The sequence below is a fragment of the Gracilinanus agilis genome, chromosome 5, assembly GCF_016433145.1.
Source record: "Gracilinanus agilis isolate LMUSP501 chromosome 5, AgileGrace, whole genome shotgun sequence".
Taxonomy (NCBI): domain Eukaryota; kingdom Metazoa; phylum Chordata; class Mammalia; order Didelphimorphia; family Didelphidae; genus Gracilinanus; species Gracilinanus agilis.
Genome location: NC_058134.1, coordinates 200,966,952 through 200,990,522, shown reverse-complemented (window position 1 = coordinate 200,990,522; position 23,571 = coordinate 200,966,952). Strand labels below are relative to the sequence as shown.

Genomic DNA, 23,571 nt, shown 5'->3' with positions numbered 1-23,571 from the left:
ACGATTATACTTGTAAAATCTAAATCAGATTGCTTACTATCTCAAGGAGGGGAAAGGAATAAGAGAAAGAGAGAAAGATTTTGGGAATTAAAATTTTAAAAAAGAATGTTAAAAACATTTTTACATGTAACTAAGGAAAAAATAAAATTCTACTTTTTAAAAAGGAGTTCCAAAAATGTTTACATTAAAGAATTTCCACAAGGAATTGGTGTGTGTGTGTGTGTGTGTGTGTGTGTGTGTGTGTGTATGTATATACATTTTTGGAAAGTTAAAACATCATTCAAAGAGCTTGTGAGAGAAAATTATTTTCTATGGCTTCCCAACTTACTTGAATTTCAACTAACAGGATTATTCTGTTCTCTACTTTTCTGAATTTTTATAGAAATCTTTACAAAACTTAACCTTATGAAAACATATTTTATATGCATACAAAAAGAGTAACCTGAAAAAAATTCCTGTAAGATGGTTGGATAATAATAAGATAAATGTATTCCTATAAAGGGAATAGATGTATCAAATAACTACATCCCTATAATGCAGAGGGGAGAAGAAAGAGGGAAGGAGGAATAAAGACAAAAAAGAGAGAAGAAAAGAGAGAGGAAAACAGAAAAAAAGTAGAAATTGCCTGGAGGAGGAATATTCTAATGATAATAATAGCTGGTTCTTATATAGAGTTTTAAGGTTTTAAAATTCTTTACAAATATTATTTCATTTTTCTCCTCAAAACAACCCTGGTGGATAGATGTGATATTTATACCCATTTTATAGCTGGGAAAACAGAGGGAAAAAGAAGTTAAGGTTCCCCCAACTATTAAGTGTCTGGAGTTAAATTTGAATTTAGATCTTTCTGACTGTGAGTTCCACATTCTATACATTGTGCTACCTAGCTTCTTGATGATAATGCCATCTTTTGGAACTATATTGTACTGCCGCACAGTTCCGATATGCTTCTACTCTTTATGCATCCAGCAGACTAATTTTCATCACCTCTGATCTTTTTTCATTGTCTTTTGCTCATTTTTCTAGTTTTTTTTTTCCTGTTACTTTTTCTATCTATTGAAGTACTTCTCTGTTCCTGGTGTAGAGGGTGCATTGCTCTAAGCTTGCAGAGTACTCTTCTCTGGTTCTTGGGGTAGGCTCAGCTGCCTTTGTATCTCATGTCTGTCAAGGAGGTTTGTAGCTGTTTTGTCTAGCTATGTTCAGCCCCTTGTATTAGCTGTATCCCTGTTGTTTCATGAGCTTGCCTGGTCCCCCACTTTGCTGCTTCCCTGCCCTTGCCAAGTGGCTTGGAAGGGGCAGGTACCCTACTTTGAGCTCTGCTGCCTCAGGCCCTCTGCTGCCATGTGGGAGTGTAGATTTCCTGCAATTTAGCTGGTCCAGTCTCTGCACCCTTGTGACCTTAGAGCTCCATTGCCATGTGAGAGTGTGAGATTTAGTGGGAATAAGAGGTTTCCTGTGGTTTAGCTGGTTTCCCTCTCTGTTTCCTTGTGGCCTCAGGATTCTGCTGCCATCTGGGAGTGTGGAGTCTCCTTGCCTTCTCTGCTTTCTCTACCTATACAGGGGGGCTGAGGCTGGGCAATTGCAGCTTCATTCCCTGTGATGGAGTTGTGGCATATTGGGCTGCTTCAAGTTCTTCTGGTTCTCACAGATGCTTAGGTGCCTTGCTTACTCTCTTCTTACCCCAATGAAATATGCCCTGCTAGTTTTCCCTTGTTTTGAGGTGATTTATTTCCTTTGTGTGTGTGAGTGTGGAGGGATGGGGGAGTAGAACATACTTTTCTTCATCATCATGGCTCCCAGCATGCAACTTTTTACTCTTTACCTTGTTGCCACTACATAAATTGAAGAGAATTTCTTGCCTCTCCTAATGCTGAAAGGATTCCCTGTCCAACGGGGGGAAAGGGGCAAAGATAAATTTCCTGTTATAATTTTCCTATCCTATTGTAAACATAAAGTACATCCCCTACTATTAATGATGAAAGGATTCCCTGCTCCCTACCCTAAGTCATATTGTCCTTCAATATCATATCTAGCTTATGCTTAAGTAATAGAATTTTTTTTAAACCCTTGTACTTTCGGTGTATTGTCTCATAGGTGGAAGATTGGTAAGGGTGGGCAATGGGGGTCAAGTGACTTGCCCAGGGTCACACAGCTGGGAAGTGGCTGAGGCCGGGTTTGAACCTAGGACCTCCTGTCTCTAGGCCTGACTCTCACTCCACTGAGCTACCCAGCTGCCCCTTAAGTAATAGAATTTTACCTTTCTACTCCTTCTGCCCTTTTTGTCTCTGGACAGAAAGATTTAATAGTAAAATTTTAAATTGTAACACAACAAATACATTCTACCAAATGAAAGATCCTAGGGGTAAAATTTCCAGACCTTCAGTGGAAAGATGGAAGAAATGCTATATAATTCAGCAAACTAGATCACAAATGTAGAATAAATTAAAGGAGGACTAATTCAATAAAAGAAACAGTACAAGAAATGAAAGAATAATAATAGAAACTATAAAATGACATCTAAGAACTAAAAAACATCAATGTATGTGGAAATAACAGAATGAATAAAATCAGGCAAAGAGTAATATATAAAAATAAAACTTAAGAACAAATTTAGATGTAATAATACTGAAAAATTAAGTATAGATATGGAGAATAATGTAATCAATTTGGGAAAAATGCAAATATCAAATTAGTTGGAATGCCAGACATTCTAATTCTTATCTAATGGGTAGCTAGGCAAGCCTAGAGCCAAAAATATCTGAGTTCAAATGTAGTCTCAGACATTTACTAGTTAAGTGATCATGGGCAAGTTATTTAATGCCTTGGTTTCCTGTATCTGTAAAATCTGTGGAAAAGGGATAAAAATAACACCTACTCTCAGGGTTGTTGTGAGGACTGAATGAGATAATATATGTAAAGTGCCTGGCAAACTTTATAGAGTTATAGATGCTCCAATTGATAAATTGTACAAAGGATATGAAAAGGCAGTTTTCAAAGGAAAAAACAAAAGCTACAAATAATCATATGAAAAATGTTTCAAATGACTAATACTTAGAGAAATACAAATGAAAATAATTTGGAGGTGCCACTTCACACTATTACTTTGGCTAACAGAACAGAAAAGGAAGATGACAAACAATGTGGTAAAATAGGTACATTCAATATACTATTGGTAGAACTTTGAGCTAGTTTGAGCTAGTTCTGGAGAATCATTTGGAACTATGCCCAAAGGGCTATAAAACTGTGCATACCTCTTCTAGGTCTTTACTACCAAAGAAACCCAAGGAAAAGGAAAAGGATTCAGTACAAAAATATTTATAGTAGCTCCTTTTGGGGCAGCAAAGAATTTGAAACTGAGAAGATGTCCATCAAGCGGGGAATGATATGAAATGATGAAAACCTGAGAGGACCTGATATATAAGAACTGATGCAGAGTGAGGTGATCAGAACCAGGAGAACAGTTTACATAGTAACAGTATAATATAGTCAACTGTGAAAGACTTAGTCACTTTGAACAATACAATGGTCCACCATAATTCCAGAGGATTCATAATGAAAAAAAAAATGCTTTTCACTTACAAATAGAGAACTGATGAATTAAGTATAAATTGAACTTTCTTTCGAAGGCTGACATTCTTTTGAATTTCTTTTTTTGAACATAACTAATGTGGAAATATGTATTGCATGTCTTCATATGCATAACTGATATTATAAGTCTTGACTTTCCAATAAGTAGAAACAGGGAAAGAAGAAAATAGAGATTCAGGAATTAAAAATGTTAAAATAGTGTTAAAAGGAGCAACTACATGGTTTAGTGGATACCAGGCCTGGAGTCGAGGACTTGGGTACAAATTTGACTTCAGACATTTCCTAGCTGTGTGACCCTGGGCAAACCACTTATCCCCATTTGCCTATTGCTTGCCACTCTTCTACTTTGGAACCAATACTTGGAACAACACTACTATTGATTCTCAGACAAAAGGTAAGAGCTTGGGTGGATATGATTGAGGATGTGGACTCGAAACTACCACACCAATGCAACTACCAACAATTTGGAAATTGGTCTTGATCAAGGACACATGATAAAACCAGTGGAAATGTGAGTCGGCCATGGGTGGGGGGAATGCGGGGAGTGAAGGGGAAAGAAGGAGCATGAATCATGTAACCATGTTAAAAATGAATATTAATAAATGTTTAAAATTTTTAAAAAAAGGTAAGAGCTTAAAAATTTGAATTTAATTTTTTAAAAAAGAACTATATAAATACTATCATTAATTAGAGAAAGTTTTCCAGGTAAACAAGATCAGAGAACACTACAATTAGAATACATATATATGTATATATGTAATTTTTAGATTTCAGAATTACAAAGTAATGAAAAAACCCAAATATCAAAAAAGAAATTACATTTTATAATTAATTATTTAACCCAAAACCCAAAAATTAAATAAATAATAAATTTTGCTTGCTTAATTAAAAATAAACAAAAATTATGAAGCTTGAGCAAAAATATACAGAAATCATATTAAAAAGAAGGTTTAATCACTAAAGCATATAGCCTACAAGTATTATGACATCTTGTGAAAAAAAAGAATATATTTCATAGAAAAATAAGACTTAGAAAATTTTACCAACAAAAATCTACAACTTAGAAATCTTCAAAAGCTATCAGTGAAGAGTTCCAGATATATATCTATGACATAATAAAATTATCTGAGATTTTTCTACAGATAATTAATATTTTATATGTGCATATCACATATTATATATCTACATATACAATAAGGGAAATGACCTTTTAATTATAATAGAAATAATCAAATTAAGAATTATTAGCACAAAAATATAAAACACACTAAAATATATTTACATTTACTAAAAGGAATTTAACACAAATGAGAAAAATAATAACAAAAAAAGAAGTGGAAAAAGAGAATGCTAAAAGTCTCAAAGACTGAACTCCTATGTATAATTTAAAAAATGGGGGTCAAATTTCATGGAATTATAATTATCAAAAAAATAAAATATAATGATACATGTAAAACCCAGTGGAATTGCTTGTTGGCTATGGGAACAGGTAGGGAAGAGAGGAAGGAAAGAATATGATTCATGTAACCAAGGGAAAATATTCTAAATCAATTAATCGAATAAATAAATTCTTAAAAAGCAAATAAATATAATGTATTTCATTAACTAGTAATATTTGAAACATAGGACACTAAGATAGATTTTAATATATCCAAAAATATCAAGAACAATAAGATAATGCCAGAAGACAAATTGGTTTTGCTGATAGCAATAAATGTGAATGTTCTGAATTATCCCTTTAAAAGAAAAAGTTATAGGAAGGATATAGCTAAACTGAAATGTAGAAGTTTGATCTAAAATAGAATATATGAATGCAAGTTCAAAAAAAGTACAAATGTGATTAAGGAACTTCTGGGACAAGATGGAGGACATCTTGAGTGACAGGAACGTCGGTTAAAGACTTTGGAATGTGCCCAGGTGGCGTGAGCCAGGGAGAGAAGACAGTTGGAAAACTGTTGTTCGTAAACAGGAGGCAGGTTGGTAATAAGAAGGCTGCTAAGCCTCATTTAGGCCTGACAGGCTCTGTTGGCTGAGTCTGCCAAGCAGGCTCTGAATTCACAGGCACTGGATGAATCTGGACTAGTGAGTGAAGTGTTTGCCAGGTGGTTATCCAATGTGCCAGTAGCCCCAGAGCTTATGAAGATCAGTTCAGCCAAGCCTCTGCCTCTACAACAGTGCCCAAATCAGGAACCTAATGGGAGCTGTTTAACAATTCCTCTAGCCCTGGCTTGGGGTTGGATTTGATGGTAAAGGGCTGGTTCAGGCTGGTATAGATGTGCTCGCTGGATAAACGCTATTCTGAAGGAGGTTTACAAATCCCTTCCCTAATCAGCTATAGATGATTCATCAATTAGGAAAGGAACACCTCTCTTCTTTGGTTGAACTGCAACAGGATTTATTTGCTATCTAAAAGGGTTAGGAACAAGGAAGTGAGGATAGAGGTCTTGGGAATGCTAAGCTAAATCTAAATGAATAAAGGTGGTCTAAATCAAATGGATGATGGATTTGATAATAGGCTGGAGCTCTCTTCTCCCTCTCTCAATCCCTGGCTGGACCCGGCCGTGGCACAAACCAAAGGATAAGGAAGGTTAGTGATGATCTTCTTGTTGGCTGTGGTGTTGTTCTCTCTCAACTCTATTAGTAGCAGGTAACTGATTTCCTCTGGCACTCAGATATGGATGCTGGATTGCAGGTCTAGGGCCTCCCCTCCCTCCAATTCACCCTCCTCCCAAGATTTCTCAAAAATGAGACCAAGTGTGCTGCTATCCCAGGGTATTTATAGGGGTGGTTCCAACTGTCTTTTGGCCCTGGCTCATGCCACCCTGGGCACATTCCAAAGTCTTCAACTGACGTTCCTGTCACTCAAGATGTCCTCCATCTTGTCCCAGAAGTTCCTTATTACACTGATAGTATCCTATAAAGTGCAATTCAAACTAGAAAACATTGAAAGAGAAAGAGAAGAATATTGCATACTGATGAATGGGTAAAAAAATTTGATAAATATGTACCACATCTTATGTTATAATAATTGGGAGTCTCTTGATATGTTTGAGATTGTAAATTGGTGTACAGAGAGAATAAGATGACCCTTCTCCCTTATAACAGTTGCCCAGGCAGGATCCTTCAGGTCTAGGAGGTATATCCCTTCAGGACCCACCTGGGGTTAGTTGATATATTGATTTGGGCTCTTTAGCTAGGATAACGCCTTGTATTCTGACTGCGATTTCTCCCTTCCCAAAACAAGTTTGACACTGCTTTAGGAAAGTACTTTAAACTTTATATTAATAAGAAGGATAAGAGTAAAGGACTGTGGTATAGGAGACCCTACTCCACTGGTTGCTAATGAAATCTCAACTGCTGGCAGATGAAGAATCAATGTAACTTCCTCTGGTTCAGCCTGGCCAGGACTAAACCAGAGTAGGTAAACTGTTGGGATATTTTGACTTCTTCTTCACTAGATCTTCAGCCTTACAGTTGAGTTATTTCCACCCTCTTCTTCGTCTCCTGCCCACTTCCCGGATCCCTCCTGGGCCCTGGGAAACCTAGATATCTAGATGATGTAATTCCTAATATCTAGGGGCAGTAGACACCAAGGTGGTGGTCAGGTACAGGTTGGCACGGTATCTCAAGTACAGAAAGAGTTTTCAGAGAGAGATGTTTGCACCTCTCACTCCAAGACCAGGATCCACCGATCTCCAGCCTCAGCACAGGTCCAAGACCCAGAACCCTTTCAGGATTCTTAACTGCTCCTCCTCCTGCCTCTCGAATGACTCCCTGGGAACATTCCATCCAACTGACTTATTTGTCAATCAAAAGTGATCTTCAAGCTCCCAGAGGTCCAATATAACACTCATGAGAATCAAGCAACTTGACAGTTAAATTCATATAGCTGGGAATTTAAACACTCCATTATCAAAATATGGAAATAAAATAAAAAAGAGAAATAGTAAAAAAATGATAGACATGAACCGCTTATTTAAATTTTTTTAAGTTATATTACCTTTCAGAATCCTAAAAGTCATAACTCCCTTTGTTGGTTTCAGAGGACAAGCTTCTTCACTGGGGCAATAGAACAAGTAGCAATTTGGTTGTTTTGTTGCCTTCCGAGTATCAAAGATGATTAAATTACATTCTTTTCTCCCTACAAAGAAATGCTTCAAATTAGACATTTTACAAAGTTAAAAGAACCATGCAATTTCTTATGTGTTACTATGACAGTCTACACACTGAGAAGCAAATGTATTTTATATCCTCTCGTCATACAACATCATCTTTGTTTACAATATTCACCTTTGTTTGCAACCAAAATAGTTAAATCATTTCCTTTCCTTTTATAAAAGTAAAGTGAATTTTATTGTGTATTTGAATCATAGTTTATTTATTGTAAATTTAGAACTAAATATACATAAAACTTAACCTTTATCACTACTTAGTTTTGTATAATTAATTACAACACATAAAATGTCCATAATCATATAAGTAATTTCCTCTAAGTCTCCATCAGCTTTGCTTATCTATTCACTCTCACTTAGTACTTTTATATGGCTGTAATTTGTGTGTACTCTGTTCTTATGATATAATTTTTCTCTGTACTGATTCTTTTTTTTTAACCCTTATTTTCCATCTTGGAATCAATACATATATTGGTTCTAAGGCAGAAGAGTGGTAAGGGCTAGGCAATGGGGGTTAAGTGACTTGCCCAGGGTCACACAGCGAGGAAGTGTCTGAGACCATATTTGAACCCAGGACCTCTCATCTCTGGACCTGGCTCTCAATCCACTGAGCCACCTACCTGACCCCCTTTGTACTGATTCTTAATGATCTTTCTATATTTGTTTATTCTTCTTACACTAACCTATCTTAATTGATTTATGATATAGGATTATGCTAATATGTTTTATTCACTTGTGGTTACAAAAAATTGGAAACAAAGTGAGTACTTAATGAATGGCAAGTGACTGAACAAACGGTGTTACTATATATGGAGGTAACATGGGAAGATTTTTCAAGAACTGAAACAAATTGAAATATATACAACCAAACAAAGAATATATACAATGAATATAAATAATATAAATGAAGATACCTATGAATGGAAACCAGCCTGAATGACTGAAAAAGCAAACACTGATGTTTCTGAGGAATACACAAGAAAACATCTCATTCCTCATGGCTAGAATCTGGGATCTCATAAATATGGGCACTCCCTGAAGTTCATATTGCATTTAAACTTTCTCATCTTGTTCATGGCATCCTATAAATGCTCCACAGAGGACCTCTATAGTGTTTAAATGGATAGATCTTAGAGTCAGGAAGACCTCAGTCCAAATCCAGCTTCAGACAACTTACCAGCAACTTATATAACCTCTGATTGTTTCAATTTCCAAAACTATAAAATGAGAATCATAACAGCACCTACCTCACAAGGTTGTTGTGAAGATCAAGTGAAATATTTGTAAAGCACTTACTTCAGTGTTTGGCAATGCAGGCACTTAATAAATGCTTATCACCCACCCTTTAAAGCCTTCTGATCTTCCATTTTACTGGAAGGACTATAGTTGACAAGGATGTGCTCATCCCAAGTTCTTGAGAGGCCTTGTCTAATTTCCTACAAGAACAGAGTAGCTGGAAGGACCAAGTCCATGACCATTAAAAGACATCCCAAGGAACGGAATGGAGCAGGAGCAACCAGATCCATTCTGTGGCCTAAATATTTTGGAGATAGATACATTTAGCCACTTAATTTTACAAATGAGGAAACTGGGATGTTAAGTAATTTGTCAAAGGTCATATTAGTAAGTTTCATAGCCAGAATTTGAATTGAGGTCTTTGGACTCTGAATCTTATATCTTTCTATGACACTTCATTGCCTTTCTCTGTAGAGAATCATCAAATTTCAGAGTTGGAAGAGACCTCAATGAACATCTTGTACAACCTATAGCTGAAACAATTCTCTCTACAAAATCCCCTACAAGTGGCCATCCGGTCTTTACTTGAAGAGCTTCAACGAGAAGGAACTCACTACTTCCTGAAGTAATGCCTCATACTTTTCTTTAGCTTTAATTGTTAAGCTTTTCCTTATATGAAGCCTAAATCTGCCTCTTTGCAGTTTCTCCCTAACCTTGTTTTCTCTCTCCTTTTTGAAAAATTAAATTTGTTAAAAATTTGTCAGTTTTACTTGTTTTCTTTATAAAAGTTTATTATATTTATCATCATAATTATTCTTTAATTTCCTATTTTATTCACTTTGGGTTTTAACTTCATTCTCTGTCTTTTTTAACTTCTCTGTAGAATATTCCTTGGTTCCTTTTCTAGGCACATGTTTAACTTATTTTTTCCTTTTCCTCTTATTAAAATAGGCATTCAAGCATAAAACTATACTTCTAAGAACTGCTTTGCCAGTATTCCATAGATTTTGAAATGTGAAACTATTGAAGACATTTTCTTTTAAATGTTCAATCATTTTAATTTTTTTCTTTAATACAGTCTTTTAAAAATTACTTTTGGTTTCTGTGTAGTTTTATATAGTATACTCATATAATTGTTATTTATTTCTAATTTTATTACTCTGTGGTATGGAAATGTAGCATGCATAATTCCTGACTTCATGAACTTGCAACAGGCTTATTTGATTAGGTTCATGTAGGTTCTACATGTACTTAAAAAGAATGTTTTCTTTTATCCCATTTAATTCTCTCTGTATCTTATTTGCAGTTTTAAAAACAAGCAATTTAGATCTGTAATTTCTTTATTACTTTTTGAAATTAGTATATTATGATAATAGAACACATGTTAATAATACTCTTCTTTTTAATACTTTAACTGGGAATTAAGACATCTACTATTCAATTAAATAATTAAATATGCTATTCATAGGGTCAAATATTTCTTCTTTTTTTTTAATCCTTACCCTCTGCCTCTCGGTGCATTGATTCCAAGGCAGAAGAGCAGTAAAGGCTAGGCAATGGGGGTTAAGGGACTTGCCCGGGGTCACACAGCTAGGAAGTGTCTGAGGGTGGATTTGAACCTAGGACCTTCCATCTCTAGGCCTGGTTCTCAACCCACTGAGCTATCCAGCTGCCCCCCAGCAAAATATTCCTTAATTATTATTACTGTCATTTTTTTCTCCTGTCTGCTTCTTTCAGTTTTCTGTTTTAGATACATGCACTGAGTATGGTTATCTCCCCCAGGCTTTGTCCAGGGTTCTCTTCTTCTCTAAGTTGTCTCATCAGCTCCCACAGATTTCATTATTATTTCTATGCAAATTACTCCTAAATTTTATTCCCTAATCTCTCTCTTGAATTTCACACTTATGAAATTGTGTCACCTATTGCCTGCTGGGCATTTCCACCTGTTTGTCCCATCAACCTCTCAAACCCAACATGTCAAAACCTTCCTATTTCTGTTGAGAACATCCCATCATCCCAGTTACTCTGTATTCTGGCCCAAATCTAGCTTAGTCTAGTCCACCGATTCAGGCTCAGGATGAGGATGAGCATCTGTGGAGAATAAAATGCAATACAAAAACATTAAAATGTGATAAGACTAAAAAGAATATGATTCCTAATTAAATTTAAATGAAACACTACTCTTCTTTATCTCTCCATAGCAACTGATAATACTTATTTAAGAAGGCATCCATCCTCATAGGGCAATCAACAGGAATTTTACTAAAACCTCCAGAGCCCCAATTATCCATAGGCTGGAGATTTTATGCTTCATAAAAGGGCAAAGAAGCCAAACACTCAGGTTTCCTGGACCAAACAAATGCTGAGGGAAGCCTCCCTTTCCCCTTAATGAGAAATTATCTCAATTGAAATAAAAGTCCTAACCCCACTCAAACCTGTAACTTTGAATCATTCTCCACTCATTTCTCTTCCTCACCTCCTGTATTCCATAAGGTGCCCTGTGCTGGCTGGACCTTAAATATAACACCCCTCACTCTGGCCCCATCTATAAAGACTGGAAGAACAGGTGGGGCTAACTTGGAAGAACAGGTGGGGCTAACTAAAGACCTGATCATTGCCATCTTCTGGTCGTTTGACTTTGCTCTAATATCTCCAACCAGCCTGGAGGAAAAGGTGGAGAGAACAAGAATTTGTCCATCTGCTCTTACCCTGACCATGTTATTTCTCTACTATAGTGACTCCCTATCATCACTAAGATAAAATAGAAACTCTTCCACCTGCATTTCTACCATTGAACTTTCCAACGTTACATTACTCTCCTTTTTGTATCCTAGAGTTCAGCCAAACTAATCTGCCAGCTGCACACCAAGCTCAATATTCCACCTCCATTCTCTTGTATTCCCTTGTATAAACTGTCCACAATGACTTAAATGCACGGGGACCTCATCTCTATATGCTACCTCCTCTGTGCAAAGCCTTCTGTGACACCCCCAATTGCTACTGTGATACTAGAGTGGATTTACTTCTTTTCCTCAAGTTACTTTGAATCTCTTTGGATACCTCTTTGTACCCCAGTAAAATGCAAACTCCTTCATAGTAGAGGTTGCTACATCTTGGACTTTTTACCCTGGGTTCTATACAAAGTATACATATATAAATAAATACATCTTGAATCGACTAAATGTTTCTGACATTACATAGGCAGTCAGGTTTCCACTTATCAGGCAATGCTTAGTGCTCAACCATCCCTTAACAAACATGAGGTTTATTGCCTTATGTCACATGATCACATGATTCTCCATCTCCCCATTCCTCAGTCAAACAAATGCAAGATAATATTCTTATTTCCTTCTTCTCAACAGATTGAAAATTCTGCAAATCTGTTCTGGTTTTGGTAACTACGAAAATTGAGACTTCTCCAAATCCTAAATTGCCAGGATCACTGGTCCCCATTGTGCACATTGTACAACTTGAGACACAAGGATATTTTTTAAAGGGCTTTCTTCTTCTTTTGTCTTCTCCTAAGCCTCTCTAAAGTTTCATAACCTTTGGCTTTATTTTGATTTAAATGGTTGTAGTAAAGGTGTTATTTGCTTTGGATTATTTCCTCAAGTACCTCCTTAAGAAACAATGCCTCTTCTTTTTTAAACTTAAAACTCAGAGATATTTTTGTCCACTTCAGGATATTGTTCACAGTTTGTTTTTTTGTATCACAGACTTTTCTTTGTGATCCAAAGAACTGCTTTAAAAATTCTCTATTGAAAATTGCTCATTCAGGGTAAGAGAATTTAGTTCTCATCATCCCAAATATTTATTCATATCAAACAATATATGTACAAAACCTAAGGGGAAAAAGGAAACAAAAACAAAGAAAAACTTTTTTTTACCTGTTATGTTTTTGGTCAGACAGCCAGAATTAATACAGTCTTCGTGAGTTTCTGTATGTATGGGCTCAATACCTCGAATTCCATTAGCAAGAGATGACTGAATGTCAATCACCATATCTTCGAGGCTCTCAGTAGGGCAATTCAGACTGATTGATTGTGCTGGCAGCAGAGCACAAATCATTGCAAAAGCGTAAGTCAGACCCAACTTTACTCTGAAGGACATTTATGATTTTAACAAAGACTTAGTTTTCAAAATTAAAAAGTGATTCTCTCTATTTTTTTTATTGCTTCAGAAGTAATTTCCATACAATAGAACTCTTTGGAACTCTGTTGATCTGGAACAAATGGAAGAAAAAAAAGAATAAGAAAGGGCTTCCTTCAGCACATAAAGCTAAGAAAAATTCCATTTAATTCACACTTGATAACATTATTAGTTTATTAGTGGTCATGATAATGTATGATACAGAAAGTACATAAAATATAAAACACCCCAAATAGTAAGTTCATCTATTTTGATTATTAGCTGGTGAGAAATGTATTTGAAACAAACTAATCATAAAAACCAACAGAGGTTTACCACTAGTCGCTGATATTATTCTTGTTTTAGATCTAGCATTTCATCATTGTTAAAGTAGAAGGCCCAACCCTTGGCTGAGGCTGCATGTCTCTACAAAACTCTCAAGTGCTGCCCTAACCAGATTAAAACATAATTGAAAAATGTTTAACAAAATAAATTTCAAGATATAATATAATAATGTTAATTTGTAGTTTTCTAAGTCAATATGGAGTAGCAGGGATCCATTTCTATTTGAGTTTGACCCTATTGACATACAAACCTCCCTCTTTTAGTTTCACGTATATTTGGAATTGGTAGTACAAATCACAAATTGAGTCCAAAAAAAGAGAAGAAAGGGCTGGATTACCTTCAAAAAGTTGGAAATTTAATGACCCCAAAATTCTCATGGAAATTAAATTCTGTCTTTTTTAAAAAATATTTTCAGTTACATGTAGAAACAAATTTTGAAAAATTTGACAAATTTCGACATTTTCAGGTTCAAATTTTCTCCCTCCATCTCTTCTTCTTCTCCCTGGTATGGTAATGGTAAATAGTCTGATATATATTATACCAGTGCTTTCATGCAATACATATTTCCATATTGCTCATGCCTTGACAGAACACACAAATCATACATATAATAAAAAATACATGAAAGAAATAAAATGCAAGATGACATGCTTTGATCTGTAGTCAGACTCCAACAGTTTCTTTTTTAGCTGAGGATAGCTTTTTTTTTTTTGACATGGCTCCCTTGTGAACAAAATGGAAACATGTTTTGCTGATAATAGTTTAGTCTTTCATACCTGGTCATTGTACAATATATTTCTATTAATCTATATATTTGTTCTCCTGGTTCTGCTCACTTCACTTGCATCAGCTCGTATAAGTCTTTCCAGGTTTTTCTGAACTGATCCTATCCACCATTTCTTATGGCACTATAGTGTTCCATTACAACCACATACTATATTTTGTTCAGCCATTTCCCATTTGAGGAAAAAAGAGCAGCTAAAAATATTTTGGTACAGGTAGATCCTTTTCCCTTATCTCTTTGGGATACAAACCAGTAGTGGTATTGCTGGGTCAGAAGGTATGCATAATTTTATAGCCCTTTGAGTATGGTTTCATTTGGTTGTATCAGTTCTCAGTTCTGTCAACAATGTATTAGTGTCCCAATTTTTCCCACATCCCCTCCAATATTTTCAGTCATGTCACCCAATCTGATAGATGTAGGGTAGTATTTCAAAGTTGTTTGATTTGGAGCATTTTTTCATATGACTACAGATCCCTGAGAACTATCTATTCATATCCTTTGATGACTTTTTCAGCTGAAATGTGGAATGTTCTGTATTCTTTGAAATTTGAGTCAGTTCTTTATATATTTGAGAGAGTAGGCCTTTCTCAAAAACACCTGCTATAAAATCCCTCCCCCAATACGTTGTTCCCTTCTAATCTTGATTGCATTGGTTTTATACATATAATTAATTTACTATAATCAAAATTATCCATTTCATTTTTTGTAATGTTCTCTATGTCTTGTTGGATCATAAGTTGTTCCCATCTCCATAATTCTAAAAGGTAAACTTTTTCATCTTCCCCTTATATGTTTACGGTGTCACCTTTGATTTCTAGATCAAGTATACATTTTGACTTTATCCTGATATATGGTACAAGATGTTGGTCTATATGTTTGAATATCAACATTCTACTCGTGTTTCTTCATGGCTATGAAACAATGAATCCAATATTCTATTAATGATAGGACATTAATATCACATGGAAGGCAATGGAAAGGCTCATGGTGGGAATGAGCAGGATGCAACATATGATTATTAAGAGAACTTCTGGTTAATATGGTAATGTGAAGGGTCACAGAGGAGCCCAGCCACATGCACTCCAACAAAAGGAGACCAGAAATATCAATGATCAAGAAGACTAGGAAGAAAAAGAAGTAAACCCCTCTATCCAGTCCAGGACCTCACAAGAAGATGACCAGGGGTCGCACAGGAGAGGCAGAACACAGCTTTGGTACATGGCATGAAACCTGCAGGTACTCTGTGTAAGAAACTTCCAGGAGGTCGGAATCTAGCCCAATGTCACAGGGCCCAAAATGTCCTGATCCTGGCACTACTCCAAGAGAGAAGGAAGTCAATGTGAGCTCCAGTAACTGGGGCTTGAAACTAATGAGGCCTTAGCCCTAAAAAGTTGGAGATGCAGGGTGAGGCAGAGCCAGGCCTTACAGGTCACTGCCCTGGGAGTTAGGGTGAGGCCCTCAGCAAGAGTATTTAGGAGAAAATGCCAACTTAACTAGGCATACTGTCCAGGACCTCATAGGAGGTCTGAGATCAACATCCAAGTAGAACCTGTTGAGGATGAAAAGAACTTCCAACTGGAAATTATACAAGGAGAAGGATATAGAGAAGGGCTTGGTCAACTATCTGTACTGAGCTGACAGGAAAGAAGACAAAAGACAGGAGTTGCAACAGAGAGCCAGATCTGGTCACAGTTACCTCCTCTGGAATTATGGTAGTGTAGCATCAGAGACAACCAGACTATAGAAGGGACAGAACCAGAAAGGGCTCGCCCTCACCAAGAGAGTGAATGCAGAGGGTGGGAGGGAAGAGTCACAGGGAAAACAAACTTCAACTTCAAAGGGAGGCTTAAAATGAGAAAAGGTACAAGAGTCATTCCCAATAGTTTTGACTAAGAAGAAAGGAAGGTCAGAGGAGTAGGAGCAGACCACTTCAATCAGAGATCACTAGTGTCCATCACATTCCTTTTCTTTTACCACCTTCTTCATTGTAAAGAATGGAGAAACAAAGAGAGAGTAAAATAAAAGAGAATTTGATGGCAGCAAATACTCATAATAAGTAGTTATAACTGTGAACTTGAATGAGATGAATATACACCCATAAAACTGAAGGAAGGAGAATGGATTAGAAAACTGACTCCACTGAGATGTTGTTAGTAAGACATATACCAGAAACATAAAGATTCACACAGTTAATATGAGGGACAGAATTTATGCCTTAGGCAAATTTGAAAAAGCAGATGTGACAATCATGATCCCAGGCAAAGTAGCAGTAAAAAGCTGCTAAAGTTTGGTTTTGTTTTTTTAAAGATTAGCAGGAAAACTACATTATGCATGAAAGCACCATAGATAATGAAATAATATAAATTCTTTACACATACCCAGAAGGAAGGCAGGTAGGTGGCTCAGTGGATAAAGTGATGGCATCAGGAAGTCAGGAAGATTAGTGTTCAAACCTGGCTGGCCTCAGACTCTAGCTGTATGACCCTAGGCAAGTCACTTAACCTCTGTTTACCTTAAGCCACTGGAGAAGAAATGGCAAACCATTCTAATCTTTGTCAAGAATATCCTGTAAGGGGGGGGGGGGGCAGCTGGGTAGCTCAGTGGATTGAGAGTCAGGCCTAGAGACAGGAGGTCCTAGGTTCAAAGCCAGCCTCAGACACTTCCAAGTTGTGTGACCCTAGGCAAGTCACTTGACCCCCATTGCCCACCCTTACCACTCTTCCACCTAGGAGCCAATACACAGAAGTTAAGGGTTTAAAAAAAAAAAAAGAATATCCTATACGAGGTCACAACAAGTCTGATAGAGCTGGACAACTGAACAACAATGATACCATATGTACAATGAATGGCACAACAACTAAATATTTAAAGGAAAACTATTAAATTACTGGGAGAAATAGACAGCAAAACTAAAATAGTTGGGCATCTCAGTATGCCTCAACAAATCTAACAAAAAGATAAACATGAAAGGAATTAAGGATTTGAATAGAATTTCAGAAAAAACTAGATTTAGTAAATAGATCTCTAGTGATTACTGAATTAAAAACAAATGATTTGAACACACACAAATATGTTCTATATGACATTAAAAAAACTATCCTTGGGCATAAAAGCCTCATAAATAAAATAGATGCAGAAAAACAAAGATATTGAATAGATAATTTACTGACCAAAATAAAAAAAATAATAATAAAGAGAACTTGAAGAAAAGATTAAAACTTGATGGTAGGTCAAATAATATATCATAAAAAATGATAATTTCATCCAAGAAAATATCAACATACTAAAACTTTTGAGATGCAACCAAAGAATTCCTTGAGGAGAAAATCTATCTCATCAATGAACTGGGTGTGTAATTTTAAAAACTAAAAAATCAACAAATCGAGAAGCTCAATTAAATAAAAAGCTACAAAATCTGAAAATGTAAGAAGAGATAAAATTGAGAAAGTAAAAATGTCAAATTGGCAAGTCAAACTAGAAGCTACTAAGCTTCAATCTAATTTAATTTTAAAAAGAAGAAAACCAAGTTACCAGTTTAAAAATGAAAAAAAAGTCACAAGTGAAAAGGAAACAAAGAAAATTATTAGAAATATTTTGTAATCATATACTAATAAAACTAATAACATAAAAGAATGGAAATTTTTTTTAAAATGTAAAATACCAAGATTGATAAAACAAGAGAGAAAAGATTTAAATAACCCAACCTCAAAAAAGAAATTGAATATGCCATAAAGGAATTTCCCAAGGGGGGGGGGGGGAACAGGAGAAGATGGGTTTAGAAGAAACTCCTTTCAAATATTCAAGGAACAATTAATTCCAGTATTACATATATTATTTATAAAAATAAGGAAAGGAAATGGGTGGGTATGAATGGGTTTCAATATCTTTGGAGGAAAAAAATCTAAATCAATGAGATCATAGATCTAATTGTTATTTTAATATTTCAGTTGAAAGAATTCCCAGTGTACTAATGCACTGTTGATGGAGTTATGATTGATCTAGCCATTCTGGAGGGCAATTTGGAACAATGCCTAAAGGGTTATAAAACAGTGCATACCCTTTGATCCAGTAATGCCACTACTAGGCCTGTATCCCAAAGAGATTTAAAAAAAAAAAGGAGGGAAAGGACCTATTTGTACAAAAACATCTACAGTAGTCTACTTTTGTGGTGGTAAAGAATTGGAAAGTAAGGGAATGTCCCTCAACTGGGGAATAGCTGAACAAATTGTGGTATATGATAGTCATGGAGTACTATTGTGCTATAAGGAACAATGAACAGGATGATTTCAAAAAGATCGGGAAAGACCTACATGAACTGATGCAGAGTGAAATAAGGAGAACCAGGAGAAAATTGTACCCAGTAACAATATTGTAGAATGATCAACTGTGAAAGACAGCTGCTGTCAACAATACAATGACCTAGGAAAATGCCAAAGGACTTGTGACAAAGACTATCCACATCCAGAATAAGAACTATTGTATTCAGAATGCAGATCAAAGCAGACTATTTTTTACTTTAGTTCATTTGGATTTTTATTTTGGGGATTTGGCTTTATATGATTATTCTCTTACAAAAATGAACAATATGGAAATATGTATAATGTAAATCAAATCGTTTACCATCTCCAGGAAGGGGGAAGGAAGTGAAGGAGGGAGACAATTTGGATCATATGACTTTAGAAAACTTATGTGGAAAATTGTTATTACATGTAATTGGTAAAAAATACATACATATATACATATCTATATCTATCTATATCTATCTATCTTTTAAATAAGAGATTACTTCCAGTGGGAAAACTTCCTTTACCCTTACAAACTGGCAACTTGTCTGTAACTTCTATAAGGAAAGTAGGCTGGAGGCAATGAGAGATAAATATGTTATTCAAGATAGGGTAGCTTGAACATCTTCTTGACTGCTAAGGCTGGCTTTCTATTCTTTATGCTATACTGTCTCTCATAATGCATGGTAACATCTCACTAATACTTAAACCAAACAAAGCACTGCAGAAAGGCATTAGAAAATATATTTATTTAATCTGATTTTGGGAAACACTTCTTTCTGGTGTCTACTACCACCTCACCAGAGGAGAGAGCAGAAGATAAGAATATCTGTCTTCATTCAAGTGCTAAAAAGCACACTGCTTGGCATATAGAGAGTGCTATATAAGAGTGATGATGATGATGATGATGATTGATGATGATGATGATGATGATGATGATGATGATTGCATTCTAGAGGTGAGGAGGTAAAGTTTCCTATTTTGGCCATTCTCCTTTATCAAGATTATGCTACATATTCCTTGTGCTAGCTTATACATTATTACCTTTTTCTAACAGGGGTCTGAACCTTTTGTTTTGTCTCCTTTGTTTTCCTTTTGCCAGTGATAATACTTGGTTATTATTTTATCATAAGGCAAGCATTAGTGAACTAAGAGGTAGAAACTGACCTGAAGAAACCTTTGAGGTAGGTGAAAAAATCACCAGTTTTGGGTGCCCCAAGCTCTGATTTCTATGTCCCCTTCACAAATCATAGAGTTTTGCTTGGGAAAGGACCATAGAGATCCATTTTCCATTCCAAGAAATTGAAACTCTAAGAGGCTAGGTCACTAGCCCAAGATCATATAAGCCAGTGATTCTCAAAGTGGGTGCCACTGCCCCCTGGTGGGTGATGCAGCGATCCAGGGGAACAATGATGGCCACAGGTGCATTTATCTTTCCTATTAATTGCTATTAAAATAAAAAAATTAATTTCCAGGGGGCTAAGTAATATTTTTTCTGGAAAGGGGGAGGTAGGCCAAAAAAGTTTGGGAACCACTGATATAGGCAATAGAATGAGGATTCAAACCAGATTGATCATCTAATATGATTCCATAGTGTCTCCCTTAATATCTTCCTCTTTGTTATCATTTCCATCAGAACCGTAGTTACAAAAGATCCAAGAATCTTTATTTATACCTTAGAATAGGTTAGTTTTAAATTTTTCTTACAAAAAATCTCGCCTTTTACTAGCAGGTTAAAACTCAAGTCAAAAGTCACTTAACCCCCATTCCTAGCCCTTAACACTCTTCTTTCTTGGAACCAATACACAGTTTTGATTCTAAGAGGGAAGGTAGGCGTTTAAAAAAAAAACTCAAGCCAAAAGGAAGGTTGTAGTAGTTCATAGATATTTGTGTACTTGTTCTCTTTCCCATTGGATTCTACACAGGGCCTTGTGCAAAATGTGCTTAATAATGTTTGGCAATTTAAATTGTTGGAATGCATTATGCACCACAATATAATAGGGTGTGAGATGTATGACTAGACCCACAGTAGAAGAATCCATGGTATATAAAAATGTTTTTAATAAGCATTTTATAGATAATAACCCAGTTATTAGCTTCTATATGGATGGAGTAGGCTAAAAATTAGATTAAAAAAAACATGGTTACTAAATTTTTCCTGCTAACCTCAGGCCCTCATATAGCCTTTTTACTCTTTGATGACAAGGCACCAAGAGGAGCCAGAAAGTCTCTTTTTGTATCTCCTTGTATTGGGGGAAAGATAGGCACCAATGAAACACTATAAAGTTTAAGAAAAATCCCTGGAAGAAGGAAGTGGAATGCAAAGTGGAATAGATTTAGAGCAGGGGTCGGCAACTTTTTGGCCGTGAGAGCCATAAATGCCACATTTTTTAAAATGTAATTTCGTGAGAGCCGTACAGTGCCCACAGTGCGCTCCTGTAACAGCGCCTGAAAAAAAAATTGACTTTATGGCTCCTGCAGAAAGAGCCATACGTTGCCTACCCCTGATTTAGAGGAACTGGGTTTAAATCCTGGGCAAATGTCATACTCAATTCTTCATTCTCTCTCATATTCTCTCCCCACCCCACACCCCCATATCAAATTTTTTGCCAAGTCTGGTTGAATTTATTTTCATTACATCTCTTCTGAATTCATCTTCTGTCCCTAGGTCTATATGTATGGGACTCTCTCCTTATTGATAGAAATGAATGCCCTGCTGTGTGTGTGTGTGTGTGTGTGTGAGAGAGAGAGAGAGAGAGAGAGAGAGAGAGAGAGAGAGAGAGAGAGAGCACGCCAGGTAGGGTAGAGTTGATGAGAGGCAAAGAGCTTCAGCACTTACTAGTCCCCCTTTAGGACTCTTCAAGTGGCCAGGCCCTGTGGGGACTGGTCAAGCCTTCTTCAAGGGTCCAGTCACTTCAGGCATTTCTAGTTTTAAGAGATGGAAGAACCCAGCCTCACTTCAGGTTGCTGAAGGAAAAGAACTCTGGGAAGATGTAAAAGGAGCTAGCAGTTTCCATTATGTCCTTATTACCAACTTGCTATACTAGAGACTTTTGGGAATTTTCCCCTTGAGGAAGAACCATTATTGTTTCTCTTGGTTGAGTTGAATTATCTTGTTCCCAGTGGAAGAACTCCTTTACTCTTATTGCCTGGTATATAGTCTCCTATGTATAAATCCTCTGATTTCTGTTTTACTACACAATTTGGCTAAATGGGCCTCTATGCTATTCACTGTGAATGTACATTATGGAACTAGTATTAGGTAGGAAAGGGATCAACCTTTGAATATAGAGCCTGGGGTCCTTCTTCCCCTCCAAATGACAACATGATCAGAAGGTAGATGGGACCTGATTATATTCCCTAGAAAAATAATATTTAAGGGAGTAAATAGATATAATTCTAGTCCGGTACTCACTTCTCTCTGAGGAGTGTGGAATGGCCTTCAGCCTTAGCCTCCTGCTTCCCTTCCTGGCAAGAATGAAAGTTTCCTTTGGAGAAGGGTAGTGGAAGAAGAGGCTAATTTGCCTCCCTTCTAGCCACACTACAGACCTTACTCTTTTTACAAGAAGGGTCCATTTTCTTTGCTAGATATATGTCTCCTTCTGTCCTCTGACCAAGCCATCATCCTGTGGCAGGCCCTCATCATCTCATGCCTAGACTACTGCAGTAGCCTGTTGGTTGGTCTCCCTGCATTCATTGCCTCTCTACACGTTAATCATTCTTGCACTTAGCTGTCAAACTGATCTTCCGAAAGCATGAGTCTCACCACGTTACCCTTCCCTCACTCAGTAATTTCTGTGCCTCTCCATTACCCATAGAGGAAAAGTGGCATTTGAGGTCCTTCACAGGCTGGCGGTCCCCTACCTTTCCAGTCTTCTTTACATCTTATTCCTCCCCCCCCCCCATACTGTTCAATTCAGCGACACTGGCCTCTTTGCTAGATCTCCAACAAGCCATCCCCTTTCCAGATTCCATCCAATTTTCATGATTATCCCCATACCTGGACTTCTTTCTCTCCCCCTCTTCATCTTCTCACTTCTTTAAAGTCCACCTTCTACATGAAACCTATCCCATCCCCCTTAATTCTTCTACCTTCCTTCTGCTGATTTATCTCCAGTCTATCCTAGCTGTATCTTAATTGGCTATAGTTATTTGCATGTTGCTTCCCCCTGGAGACTGGGAGCTCCTTGAGAGCAGGAACTGTCTTTTGCTTTTCTTTACATAGTACATTGCACAGCACAGACTAGCACACAGCAAGTGCTTAATAAATGCACATTGACAGGCTGCAACCTGTATGACCTTAAGAAGGTCACAACCATTCTGGACATTGGATTAGGTGTCTCTTCCAGATCATAATGTTCCACCCCCTGATCCTGGCACTCCTCCTGCTGCTCCTGAAGTGGCTCACTGGAGTAGCCTGCAGATCCCAGCATCTCAGAATTGGAAGGACATCAGAGACTTTCTAGTACAAATCACATTGGAGCCAGAATCCTCCCTACAACATCCCCAACAAGTGATCTCCAACTTCTGCTGGCAGCCTGCCAGTGATTGGCAATTCCCATCTTCCAAGCCTTTATCTGACAATTTTTTTAAAAGGTTTTCCTTATATGGAGCAGGAATCAACCTTTTAACAACTTCCACTCCTAGTTCTGCCCTCTGGACACCACTTCTAGAACAAATCCGCATCCAGCCTCCCCCCCACACATACTTACACCACCTCCATCTGGCCCCGCAGGAAAACTCTTAAGAATATCAATAATTAACAGAGGGTGGTGGTAGATCCCCTGGAAACGACAGTACCTGCTCTAGGAAGGAAGTACCAGAGAAGGAGAGCGGTGCTACTTTCTCAGATCCCAGGGGGTGTCATTGGGAATTAGGGTGGGGGAAGGCTCGGTTTTATAAAGCCGAGGAATGGAAACGCAATTACCTTTGCCCAAGGATTCCAGAGAAAAGCCTGGTGCCGCCCGCAGCCCGGGGCAGGAAGAACTTAGTTGCAGGGATACCCACGGTCACTGAGAAGGGTGGCAAAGTCCCA

At 36.9% G+C, this 23,571-nt stretch overlaps 1 protein-coding gene across 1 annotated transcript in view; it reads right to left on the bottom strand.

Moving 5' to 3' along the window:
- Positions 1-23,571, bottom strand: part of MANSC1 (MANSC domain containing 1) — a 29,297-nt gene extending 5,726 nt beyond the window's left edge. Inside the window, exons 1-3 of the mRNA XM_044677708.1 lie at positions 23,464-23,571; positions 12,884-13,218; positions 7,589-7,729 (exon numbers count right to left, since the gene is read on the bottom strand). Of these exons, the coding sequence (XP_044533643.1) occupies positions 7,589-7,729; positions 12,884-13,106 (364 nt within the window). The 5' untranslated portion in view covers positions 13,107-13,218; positions 23,464-23,571. The remainder of the gene's footprint in view (positions 1-7,588; positions 7,730-12,883; positions 13,219-23,463) is intronic.